At 30.8% G+C, this 13,976-nt stretch overlaps 1 protein-coding gene across 1 annotated transcript; it reads left to right on the top strand.

The window, feature by feature from the left end:
* The first annotated feature begins 11,765 nt into the window (after positions 1-11,765).
* Positions 11,766-13,976, top strand: LOC131650662 (probable pectinesterase 53). The gene is made up of 5 exons (XM_058920366.1): positions 11,766-12,070; positions 12,211-12,400; positions 12,550-12,750; positions 13,476-13,711; positions 13,820-13,976. The coding sequence occupies exons 1-5, from the start codon at positions 11,766-11,768 to the stop codon at positions 13,974-13,976; spliced, it is 1,089 nt and encodes a 362-aa protein (XP_058776349.1).

Here is a 13,976-nt window from a genome sequence, read left to right as displayed (position 1 = left end):
TCCAACAAAGCCAAGCATCCAGACATGTTCCTCAGGTCATAGTGAAGCTGTTCAGATGGCTGCAGCTCATCTGTAACTCAAGATTCATCACTCTCCATGTCCACTTGAAGCTCAAATCGAGGGAGGTCCATAGAGCAATTCAGGAGAATTGAAGTTACAATAAGCATTCAGTTAGCATCACTGAGTCTCAAGGAAGCTTTTGGGATCATTCATACAAGCCCAGGTGCTCTCTATCATCCTCACGACCTCCATTTTCAGAGGTAAGTTTCTGAACTCCATCTCTTTAATTTAAGTACTCTTTGTGATAAAGCTCGATTCTATCTTGTTCAGCATCATCATAGGATTGAAAACCCTCTATCATCATTCATTTATTCATCTTGTTTGTCATTTAATTTCAAATTTAGGGTTCATGTGTTCTTAGAGTTCTCTGAGAAATTAGGTAGCTATAGTTAATATAAATAAATGTTAGTTACATATCTGGATTCGTGAGGAAATTTAGAACAAGATTGATGTTTACATCATGCCATTTAGTTGAGAAACCAGAGAGTTAGGAATTTGAAAATTTTTGAGCTCGAGGAAGAAGACGACTATGGCCATGGCGCGCAAATTTCAAATCTCTGGGAAAAGTTTATTTTATTTTTAATGATAGGCATTTTCTAAACGAATGAATAACTTGCCCTAGTGGCCTCACATGCGCTATTAGTCTCCTCATGCCTCAAGTCTGGGGTTCGAATCCCCCTCGCCCCAGACTTTTTGTTTCTTTTATTTTTCCATGATTTACCACTTGTTTGAAAATATAATGAACTGGATGTGTATCATAAACACCAAGCGCGCGTTGGCCCAGTGGTGTTATTTTGAGTTGGTGACTTAGAGGGCGTGTGTTCAAACCTTGGAGGAGACAAACCCAATTTTTTACCCCTATTTTTCTTTGTTTTATTCACAAACTTCACACAATTATGTAACCTATCAAATAAATCCATTTTCACCTCATTTTTCACACACTTGTTATTTAATATATCTATTTTGTGAATAATCAAAAAAATCATAAAAATATTATTTATTTCATATATTTTTATTAGGTTTAAAATAGTATGTTTTAAGTGTTTTCTTAAATACTTTGAAATATATATATTCATTTTGTTTTAACCTAATTATTTTGTGAATAACTTTATGATAAAACCCTAAATTACTTAGGTCTTAATTAGGTATAGATTTCATCTTTGTCTTAATTAAATTGACTTTTGTCAATAATCAAAACTGTTTTCAGTCTCCGATTAAACAGATGATTAAGGTTTTCAAACAACAAAACCTTATATCATTTCAGATCATTTTCAACTGTTTTCATAAACAGTAAATCATTTTTATGTGGGCCTCTAATAGAGTGTAAGTCCCATCCCCTTTTCATTTTATTTTCAACTCTCAAATACAGTTAATAAAACTGTTTTCACAACAGTAATCATTTCAAATCACAAAATCATTTCCAACTGTTTTTATAACCAGTACTGTAAAGTACTGGGCCTCTAATAGAGTGTAAGTCCCAACACCTTTTTCTTTTCATAGTTTGTTTTTCAAAACTGTATTTTCAAAATCTCCTTTCTGTTTTCAAAACATTCTTCTGGTATTTGAAGGGCATTATTCCCGGTGAAACTCTTCAGATACCTATGTGACCTATGTCCATCTTCACTTCTTCTGTTTTCAAAGCCCTTAACTGTTTATAATAAATATTCAACTGTTATCAACAAAACAACAAAAAAATTTGCTGGTAAGGCTTTGTACATACTTCTTCAAAGGCCTCCACTCCATCCAGGTTAGGCTTTACAAGCTTTCAATTTACAGTCTTTGTTTAAATTACTGTCAAATATAAACTGTGCATATATTTGTTTAGAACTACGTTTGAGTGTAAACCTTAGGGCAGTTAAACTATATATATATTATAGGAATATGGCCTAGGATTGAGAATGTCTTCCCGGTGAAGGCTCTTTCCTAATTAGAGATCTGTAGTTCAAACCCCCAAGATGAATTATTCCCGGTGAAACATCTTGGCAAAAACCTTAGAACAAGAAAATAGGATACATCCACCCAAAGAGGAATTATTCCCGGTGAAACCTCTTACCCATTTGCTTAGAGCCAAAATAAGTTCAAAACTACATAGCTTTCTCTTGTGCTATAACAAGGACCCTCGATGACCCTCGATCAGCCTCCTCTTGGGCTTTGTACAAGGACCCACAGGCTTCTTAAAAGCATTTCCAGCTTCCTCTTGAGCTTGTATACAAGGACCCATCAGGTTTCTTATAAACATAGGAACAGGTCTTTAGTCACCTTTTAGCCTATCCTGGTGAGTTTCTTCCACTCTTTAAAACCAGACTTTAAACAAGCTAAGTTTGTCTCAATTTTACATTGAGTACACCTTTTGGAATGAGAGACATGGACAGTCTCTGTCACCCTTATCTTCATCAATCTCCCTTAGCAGAGTCTAGGATCCATGTTTGTTTCTCCTCAGCAAGAGTCAGCCTTCATCTTGGGCTATAAAACAAGAAGTCTCCACTAGATAATCTTTCTGCCATTCATTTTAATAAAAACCCCTGGAAAGGGTTAGCCTCCAAATCATTCTTTCATTTTAACAAAAACCCCTGGAAAGGGTTAGCCTCCAAATCATTCTTTCATTTCAACAAAAACCCCTGGAAAGGGTTAGCCTCCAAAATCAGTCCTTCAAAAACCAAAGATTCATTCTCTTAGGAAATAATTTCCCCAAAAGAGTCAAAACCCCTGGAAAGGGTCAGCCTCCAAAAAACATGATAAAATCAGTCTTTTAACAGACAATTTCTCCAGCTAAATCAGAATCCCTGGAAAGGGTCAGTCTCCAAAATCACTCCTTCAAATTCAAAAACTCATTCCTTTAAAAGATAAATTCCCTAAAAAAAGAGTCAGCCTCAATTCTGGGCTTTGTACAGAACACCAAAAACTCCTTAGTTTAAATTTTCCCCAGTAGAGTTATCATTTCAATAAGTCAATAAATCAATCAAAAAGCCTCAAGCTTGGGCCTCATGCAAGCCAGCTAAAGTCAAATCTTTCATACAGTAGATAGACATAGCTTATCTCTATAGAGAGATATTTTTACTACTCTACCACATTCAAACAAACAAACATTTCAACATTTCAATTTCAATTTCAATTTCAATCAAGTCTCCCATTTAGGATTTTGAAAGGCATGAGCTGGCAGTAAAACCCAGACATGTGGTAACTTTCCCTAATTTGGATGAGCATCTTTCTTTTATTTAAGAGGCATTTGACTGGTATACTTGCACATACACAAGTAAGGTCCCCCTCTTGAATGAAATGAATTCAGTTATTCTGTCACTCTTTTAACTGTTTGTGGTGGAATAGTAGAAATACCTCTCTGTAAAGATGATTTCATGTCTCTTTACTGTAAACAGAGATTTAATTCAAAGCTTCAACCTTGAGCTTCAAGCAAGGCACCAAAAACAATTAATTTCCCTTGTTAGTTCCCCGAACTACATTAAGCTCTGACTTCCACTAGGGATATGTAGGCATGAGGTTCACAAGGAATCTCAGCGAGCTAATAAAATACCAAAAATAGTCAGTTTGTCTATCTGTCTGTTTGTCTTTTAAATCAATTCAATTCCTTCTCCTAACACAAAGGAGAAACGTTCCCAATCATTAGCAATAAACACAATCACAATGACACAGAGAAGGTTCCTGTAGAGTACTACAGATATGGAGGGTGTTTAAACACTTCCCGATGTATAACCGACCCCCCGGACTCCAGAATTTCTAGTCTAGGTGAAATCCCCACACTTAGCAAACTCTTAGGGTTTAGTTGAGATCTTTTTTTCCCTTTCCTACTCGTAGGACAATAAGAAAGTTCGTGTGATATCGTAGGAAGAACTGAAATAAAATTCCTCCCATCCCGGGCGCTTTCTCCTTCCAAATTTCGCGTGAAGGGTCTAGCGTGCCGTCCTCCCCAGTGAAACGGGGAGGTAAAAAAAACGACACCACACCAAGCCAAAGTATCCATCATAAAGGGCATTTTTCAACATTCTCACAGTGTAAATAGATTTGCATAAAAGGGAAATCATTTTACACAACTGCTTTTGCACTAGATTTTGTCTTTTTCAACGGTGCAAATCGATTTGCATAAGGAAGCAATCGATTGCACGAGTGCAGAATTTGAAGATCGAAGGTAATTTTCAGCTTTTGAGGATTTTGTCACCATTTGCATGAGTGGGAAGAATGTTCTTTATCTCATAATTAATTTCATACCTCATCATGATCAAATCCTATCATACACCCTCATTTGATGACATGTGCACCACTTGATCATTTCTTAGATCACTTTTTATTATTACCAATATTCCACATCATTACCATAATTAAATTCCTTCATAAACCCCATTTTAATCTCATTTTTACCAATTAGATTCAAATTAATCTCCAAGGGACAATTACCAATTTGCCACTACCCTCACTCCCAATTCTATAAATAGAGACCTCCTCTCATTCATTTCACACGCTTTGGAGAGCCAAAATAACTCTTGCAGTTTCTCTTCTCATCCTTTCCCAAACCACTTAACGCTCTTCTACCATAAAAAGTTAGTGAGATTCACATTGAACCTCACTATTCTTTAAGCTAAACCTTCATCCAAATACTTTTTTTTTCATCCATTCTTGGTAGATCAAGGCTTGTTGGTTTTTGTTCTTGAAGAAGTTGATTTCAATTGGTAATTTCTAGATCCACTTCTATCCTTCAAGATATGATCTTTTATTGATTATGTGTGCTACATATATGGTGTTACTTTGGTGTTATTTGATGGTGATTTGATGGTAATTTCGTGCACAATTGTATCCAAGATCGCAAGGTGTTTTGTATAATGTTTAAACAAGTTTTTCTCTCTTTGTTTGCTTTTTATTTTAAAACTGCACAATGCAAATTGTAACGACCATTTTTATTTGCGTATTTTATTTAATTGTGTTCTATGTGAATTAATTGTGAATTATGTGTTAATTATGTGTTATGTGATAATTGTGTTATTTATTGAGTCTTAGTAAATAACATAAATTAGAGAGTTATTAGTTAATGGGTCTAGGATATCATTTGTAGTTTAGGGGTGCTAATTAGAGCCCATTAGCAATTAGAAAGTTAGTGAAGGTTTAACAAAACAAGGGTTTTAGAGAATAGAAGATTAGAATCTCATTTGGTGAAAAATTGGGAAAAGAAGAGAAAGAAGAGAAGAGTGAATAGAAGAGGAGAAAGAGAGATTGAAGCTAGAGTTGTCTTCAATCCAAAACCCAAGGTAAGTGTGGGGTTTTTTCATGCTAAAGGGATGTATAATGATGTTTAGGGTGGGTTAGATTGTATGTAGAAACCATGGATTGATTGTTGTAGAATATTAGGGTTTTATGATGAAATTGCATGAATCCTTGGTTGAAAACATGTTTTGGTTGATGATTGAAGATGAATGATGATTGCTAATGTGATTGTATGTGTTTAACTGTTGTTTGGAATGAGTTTTGGGTGGTGGATGAGTGGTTGTGAAGGTCTGTCACAAAGATTATTTTTCTGCATAATCGCACATCCGCTAAGCGGATGCTGTTTGTTTTTGAAAAATTAAATGAGCACGCTAAGCAGAGCTGGTCCCCTAAGCGGAGTTGGTCCGCTAAGCGGAGCTCAGATTTCATTTTGCTTCTATTTTTAGTCTGGGAAGCACGCTTCAAGCTGGGTTATTGAAATTTTGTTTCCGTAAGCGCGCTGAAGGGCCGCTAAGCGGACCTTGTTGTGTAAAACTTGTTCAAACTTTGACATGATGTATCTTTTGATTCGTAACTCCTTTTAAGTGTCGTTTGAACCTCCGTGAAGCTCTAATCATTGCCTATCTAATGAATATGAATTGAAAACCTTTGATTAGCTTTTGAAAACCTTTTCTTGAATTGCATTGTTTGATGTTGTGAATGTTGTTGCAAAGTGATGTATTGTTGTATGACGTTACAACATAGTGACGTGATTGTGAAATGATGTATTGTTGTATGATGTTACAACAATGTCGTGATTGTGAAGTGATGAATTACTATAAAAGTAATGATGTTTAGTTGATGTTTGTGATGTGTTGTAAATGTTGTATTTGTGTGGAAGTTGCATTCATTGAGTCACATCCATTTCATAAAGCGATGGTGGCCTTAATGGCAAAAGTGACGATGGCCTTAATGACAAATAGAGACGATGTGCCCAATGTCAAATTTTGAGACGGTGGGAGTTTTACGCCAAATGGTACCACATGCATTTACATAAGTCGAGTCATATTTAAATTACATTGAATTGTGTTTGAATTATGAGATGATGAGATGGTCATTGTGACATGATGATGATATGTTAATGTGATGCATTGGTGTTATAATTGTGAATTGAGTATGTTGTCATAACTGATTATTGATATCGTTGTTGTTTTGTAAGTTGTTTAGCGACGATAATTGTTGTAAGATATTGTGTGATGAGAAGTGGTGATATATATATATATATGATATTTACCATGCTTTGAATATTATCATACGTTTCTTTATAATAAATGATATCTCACCCCCTCTATTTGAATGTTACCTTTTGTTGGTAACGTGCAGGTAACGACGTGGAGTAGCCGTTTACCTATTAGCTCGAGTCGGTGTGTCTATGCTCTGATACGTAGCACTCGGGGGATGTTTGCGTGTTTCGATTTTGTTATCATTCTCTTTATTTTAAGATATGTTGGATTTGTTGATTGTCATGATTGGCATAGATGTTATGATTTTAATTAATTATGTTCTTTGAATTCTGCTGCGATGTTATAAAGTTGTTTGGATTTGAATGACTAATGATGTATGAGTTTTACTCCGATATAAGTGTTATGTATCCATGAATTATGAACATGATTTGTGATTTGTTTAAGTTGATATTTGTGATGCCTCAAATGATGTTTGTCTTCGAGATTTTGCACTCTGATTTTCCTGTTAATTGCGGGGTAGATTTGGGGTGTTACACAAATCGATTTGCATCTTATTCAAATCGATTACACAGTTGATATCTGCACAGATTTTGGAAAACTGAGCAGTGTAAATCGATTTACACCCTGTTTAAATCGAGAATGCTGTTTTTTGCCTTTTTAAACTTGTTTTTGGTTCTTCCTCTTCTTCTACTCCTTTCTTTTGATATTTTCTTTGAATTGCAAGTTTAGAGGTCTAATTCCTCTTAAAATTTAATGGACTTAGGGTGTTGATGGGATGAAAATCCTAATCCACAATATTAAGTGATTGAACTTGAAGATGGAATGAATCTTTAATGTAATTCCATCTTTTTCTACTCTTTTATTTTGGTCGATGAAAATCTTCGACATCATTGGAATTCTTTTGAGTTCTTGATGAAGATAAGACAATTATCTCTTTTATTTTCGTGCGGTATTACTTTCGGAGAACAATCTACATATCATTTCTCTCGCATGCATTAGCACACAAATTGTTATTGTCCGGCCTCGTTGTAGGGTGGCTTCTATATAAGTTACTTGGCGATTGCTTAACATAGCGCTATATTACTTGTCCCGAATCGGAAAAAGATCAAATATGGCAGAGATTGTATGCGGTTGGTATAAGACTTTCGTTTAATTTAAACCCGAGAACATCATTCACTCACCATTGATCTTCATTTATTAACTACTAACAATTAACAATTAACTTTACTTTCCGCTCTTTATTATATTGCTTTTTATCTTTTTTATGCTTTATGCTTTTATTTTCTCATTTATTATTCATCATCTTTATGGTTATGTCATTTTCTTCTTTGTCCATAAAAGTGTAAAAAAAAATACCTCCGGAATATTGTCTCAAGGGTCTTCCGAGATAAATTTGTCTACTATCTCTTACAAAACTATTTTTAACCAAAAAAAAATCAATCTCCAATGATGAAATTAAAGTTTTTAGCTGTAATGAATGCCGCATCCTTGAACTAAAGCTATGTCATTGTTGATTAATCAACCTGCCATTTCATACAAGAGTTCTTTTATAAATATTGTTATTATTAAGCTCATGAGTGTTTCAATTATTTGATCTTGGAATTAATTTTGGAATATTGCAAAAATATTAATTGTTCGGAAAGTTCATTGCTATCAACCTTTTTTCTTGACTTTTTCCATAGTTCAAATTACTAGTGTTAATGTTTTGCTCTAAAGACAATAAAAAATGATGAAAACAGAAATAGAATATTATCTCGTAAAGTGACTTTCCAAATCCAAAGATAAAATTAAGGTTTTTTCTTTACCCACCTCCCTATGGGGTCACCCCAGCGAAAACCCTATTTTATCCCTGCTTCGGAAATGCATTTCCTAAATATTTTTTTTTTTAAATTTTTTCAGACTTCGGAAGTGCATTTCTGAAAAAATCCCAAAAAATAGAATTCTGATTAATTCGGAGATGCATCTCCGAAAAAACAAAAAAAAAATTTAAAAATTCCAAAAATTGATTTTAGGATATTAATTAATTTATATATCATTAATTTGATATAATTTATGAGTAATAAATAATAATAATTATATATTTTGATATAATTTATTAGTTATAAATAATAATTATTATATATTTCTATTCTGATTCATATTTTAAAATTTAAAATAATTTTAATTAAAAAAACTAAAATAATTTCACTTACAAAATGAGTTATAATTTTTTATTTATATATTTATATATTTATAATAATCATTATGTATTTAAAAAAAATTAAAAAAATGAATGTTTTAATTTATATATTTATATAATAATTATAATAATTATTATATATTTATAAAAATTATTATATATTTATATATTTATATATTTATATAATTATTATTATATATTAAATATAAATATATTTATATATTTATATAATAATTATAAAAATTAAAAAAAATGAGTGTTTTAATTTATAATAATTATTATATATTTATATATTTATATATTAATTATTATATATTTATATATTATATATTTATATATTTCACTTACAAAATTAATAATTATTATTATATATTTATATATTTCTATTCTGATTCATAATTAAAAATGAGATAATTTTTTATTTAGTTTAAAAAAATTAAAAAAAGATTTTGTCTTAATTTTATTTAATGAGTAAATTTTATATTTAATTTTATATAATTCAAAATTTACTTATGGAATTAAAATGTTTTTGATTTATATAAGTTAGTAAAATAATTTTTAACTTTAAAATGGTTTAGGAAATTTTGATTCACCTTGAGTTTATTGATTCACCTTCATTTTATTGATTCACCTTGATTTTATACCTATTAATTGTATTGATTCACCTTGATTTTAATTTTTTAATAATTATTAATTATTTCGGAAGTGTATATCCGAAATATTCCAAGACCAATTTGGTCTTGGAATATTTTGGAAGTGTATATCCGAAGACACCCCCTCCAAAAAATTTGTTTTCGGAAATGCATCTCCGAAAACCTAAAAAAATGGGTGTTTTCAGAAATGCATCTCCGAAAACACCTTTTTTCGTGTTTTCGGAAGTGCATTTCCGAAATAAGATAAATTTTGAAAAAAAATAAGCGTTTCAGAAATACATTTCTGAAGTGAGGATATTTTGAGTTTTTCACCAGAGGTGGCCTAGAAAAGAGTGAGGTGGGTAAAGAAATTTCCTAAAATTAATTGTGCCATGGATTAAACAATTTTTAAAGTAATGAAGGCCGTTGTTATCCTATAGAGTATCTTAAACTCCAAAAGAATTACAATTATAAAAAAAAATATTTTCTGATATTCCAAAGGCAACTGCTGGTTATTCTTTAAGCAATGTTCTAATTAAAAAAAGTAATTCAGTTAACAAATCTCTAACACAATTTGTTTTTTTTTTAAATTGCAATTACAATATTTTTTCCTATTGTATTATTATTTGCTACCAAAATTTTTAAATATAATAAAGCAAATGCTAATTCGTGCCCAAAGACATAAATTAATTAATTATTTTAAAAAATATTTTCTTGAAATACGTACATTCAATTTATTTAAAACTTTAAATATGATTTTATTTTCACTTAAATTTTTCTAGTTATAAAATTTTAACATGTGTCCTTATGACACAAATTAACAAGATCCATAGCCCGCCCTCCGCCATAGCCCGCCCCGCCAAAACCCGCCATACCTCGCCCCACCAAAACTCGCCGCTTTTTCAAATTCCGTTTTTTTTAAAGTTAATTCTACTAATTCTAATTCTTGATCGTTTTATTTTATACATTTATTTTTGAATATATGCAATATTTTTAAGTAAAATTTGTTAAAAAATGCTTTATAAAAATTTGTTCTAAAAAATATGTAAAAAATCTAATTAAAATGTAAAAAAAATCTATTAAAAAATGAAAAAAATAAAATACAAATATATGCGGGCAATCCCGCCGCCAACCAACCCGCCACCTTGGCGGGCGACCTAAGTTTTTATGCCCATTTTAATTTACGGGCTTGCCCGCCCCGCTCTTTTTTATGGCGGGCATATGACGGGGCGGAGCGGGCCGCCCACTTTGTCACCCCTATTTACAGCCACCGTTGCACTATTGAAAGTCCTCAACGGCTTCCCATCACTTCCAATGGTAGAATTGGAATCATTTCTCATATTAATCTATGGATTTATTGTGCTCCGTATAATTACTTTTTGAATATGTCCAACAGACGAGTTAGTAGTACTCTACAACAAACTTAATCGTAATTGTGACAAACTATCTGAAAATGAGTATAATATTAAGTCTTTAGGGATCTGATTTATCCACAAACAGTAAAAATAATTCCTTACGAACCCTAAAAAGATTTATTACAAACTCATAACCTTCATATTATATTTTTTTGGAAGAATCAAATCCCTTACGAACCCTTAAAAGAAATAAATTATGCAATAAAAAAATATAAAACCACGTGGATCTCATATATATATATATATATATATATATATATATATATATATATATATATATATACGCACACGCGCGCACACAATCACACATACACTCGTAATTCCAACATTGATATAATATTAAGTCTTTAAACATCTGATTTGTCCACAAACAGTATAAATAATTTCAATATAAGTTGAACATATGATACGGAGTTCATTACAATCTCATAACCTTCATATTATATTTTTTTTCAAAGAATCAAATCTCTTATAAGCATTAAAAAGAAATAAATTATGCAATAAAAAATATGAAGTTATGTGAATCTAGAGAGAAAGTTATTTCTACACTAGTATACATGTGTGTACGCACGCAAACATTAATACAAAGTCTGAGAGCAATGATTTTAAAGTATTGATGAATACAATTGACAAATAAAAATAAAAATTTAAAAATAAATGATTTTCAATTAAATCATTTAAATTGCTTAAAATTTAAAATTCTTTAAAAATTCTTAATTGCCACATCCAAACACACTTTTGAGATTTATACAGTATATTAAATTTTGAACGTATAACTATTTTAAACATTTTTGAAAATAAATTACTTTCATCAAATTTATGTGAATGCCACATATCATAATTTATTTACCACATTATACTATATTCATTAATACCATCTGTCATGTTATATTCATTAATACCATGTGTCATGCTATATTCATTTCTCTTTTTATTAATTTCTAACTATTTGGTAAAAGGGATAAGCCTGTATATGTGTCTATATATAGTATTAATGTGTATGTCTATTTTTTAGAACTTAATTTGTCCTGAAATTTACACTATTACCATGGTTTCAAAAATTTATTTCCTTCTCGTTTTACTGTTGCTTTCATCTTTTCACTTCACTTTTGAATCAAATATTCTCGAGTCTAATTTAAAAAAAAGAAACATTTTAGTAAACAAAGGAAATTTGAATGTCTTTGAACAACAAGGTCTTGATTTAAAGTTAAGGGAAGCGGAGAGTAAAAAAATTCAAATAACTATTAACAAAGATGGTAACTCTAATTTCACAACCATTGCCGAAGCTCTTAGTAGCATCCAACCACAAAATACTAGGAGAGTTATTTTGTATATTGGGCCTGGTGTTTATAGGTAACAACAATACTCACTCTAAAACAATTTATTAGCTTTTACTATTTTATCTTTATATATTTTTTAATATTTAAATAAACTGAATTGAAAATATTCTTCTTAAAATTGTGTAATGTGTTGTGATGATTAATTTGTTTTAGAGAGAAAATTATAATTCCCGGAACATTGCCTTTCATAACTTTTGTTGGGGACGCAAAAGATCTAACGACTATCACCTGGAACGATTCAAATTCTACCATTGGAAGTGATGGCCGTCCGTTAGGGACGTTCAATACTGCAACTGTTGCTGTGAATGCCGACTATTTTATAGCAATTAACATGGCATTTGAGGTATATGAAAAATAAATTAATTTAGTATTATTCCAATCATATTTTACATATTTTGTATTTTTAATAGAACACTGCTTCATATAATAGAACAGTGCTTCATTAAATTTATTTGAGGTTGTTACTCATTAATTTTATTTGTGTTAAAATAGAACACTGCTTCATATTCTGCATCCAAGATAGAACAGGCGGTTGCACTTCGTATTTCTGGTAACAAAGCCGCTTTCTATAATTGCTCATTCTTTGGAGTTCAAGACACTCTATATGATCATAAGGGTCTTCACTATTTCAAAAATTGTTTTATACAAGGCTCTGTTGATTTCATCTTCGGTTTTGGAAGGTCCTTATACGAGGTATACATTAATTTCAATTTAATTATTTATATAGGTTTTTTGGAATAATTTTTACCACTACTAAATTGACTTGAGGATGGTCTAAAATAAGTGAATGTTTCAAACATCATGCAAAATTATTTCACATTAAAATTGAATGTAAATTTTTACAGTAACAATTTGGATTAAAGATGTTTCTTATTTTGCTTTTTTTGTTGTTGTTGCTGTTTTACTAATTATAGTTTACTTAAGAAATAGATTTTTACAAACAGTTTCAATGACATAGCACTGTAATACTTTTGATGAAAGTTAATCAATACTCCCTCCCTCCTGAGTTATATATAACTTGATAATATTGCATAAATTAATATTATATAAAAGAGAAATTATAAATAGTTTTATAAATATCTTCTTCATTAATTATATAAAAAACTAAAAAAATATAAGTAATTAATATTGAAAGACGCATAAGAAAAAACTGATAATGTAAAATAACATATAATTTGAAACAAATAAATTTACTAAAATTGCATACAATTTGGATTAGAAGACTTTTATTATATTCTATATGTCAACCATTTTCATCCCTTAAATAAATTGGTTAAACTCTACCCTATTGTATATAAACAACAAACATTTTATAAAAAATAAAATTGTATTATTTTTAATATTTACTCTCTGGGCTGGCCATGATTGCTAGTTTCTTGATTGATTATATTTAGATTTACAATTTATTTCGTTTGCAGGAATGCACTCTAAACTCAATAGCCAAAAACATAGGCTACATCACAGCACAAAAGCGATCAAGTTCATCATTGGATACTGGTTTTTCTTTTATTAAAGGTTTTGTAAAAGGTAGTGGACAAGTTTATCTTGGAAGACCATGGGGAGAATATTCAAGAGTCATTTATTCTTACACCAATATGAAAGAGATTGTTCTTCCTAAAGGATGGGAAGATACTATGAATGGAACACACTACTCGTAAATATTATGGTTAATATTTTTTTATTATTTCTTGACTTTATACAATTTTAGATAAAATGCAATTGCTAATTATTATATATATTTATTTGTATCTAAATAATGCAGCAATACAGTATATTATGGAGAGTACAAGTGTAGCGGACCTGGATCAAACTTTTTAGGAAGAGCTCCATGGGCACGAAATTTAACTGATGAAGAGGTTCAACCATTTATTGGGATTCATTTTGTTGAAGGAGAAACTTGGCTCATCAATCCTAATTAA

This window comes from Vicia villosa, linkage group LG2, assembly GCF_029867415.1.
Source record: "Vicia villosa cultivar HV-30 ecotype Madison, WI linkage group LG2, Vvil1.0, whole genome shotgun sequence".
In the NCBI taxonomy this organism is placed as follows: domain Eukaryota; kingdom Viridiplantae; phylum Streptophyta; class Magnoliopsida; order Fabales; family Fabaceae; genus Vicia; species Vicia villosa.
The sequence above is the reverse complement of the archived record's forward strand: the minus strand, read 5'-3'. Positions and strand labels throughout refer to the sequence as shown.

What these genes read in the sequence shown, in the direction of transcription:
- LOC131650662 (XM_058920366.1), top strand. Translation starts at nt 11,766, where the DNA reads ATGGTTTCAAAAATTTATTTCCTTCTCGTTTTACTGTTGCTTTCATCT. An exon ending in ATTGGGCCTGGTGTTTATAG is followed by an intron (nt 12,071 to 12,210) that starts GTAACAACAATA and finishes AATTTGTTTTAG; the next exon opens with AGAGAAAATTATAATTCCCG. An exon ending in ATGAATGGAACACACTACTC is followed by an intron (nt 13,712 to 13,819) that starts GTAAATATTATG and finishes TAAATAATGCAG; the next exon opens with CAATACAGTATATTATGGAG.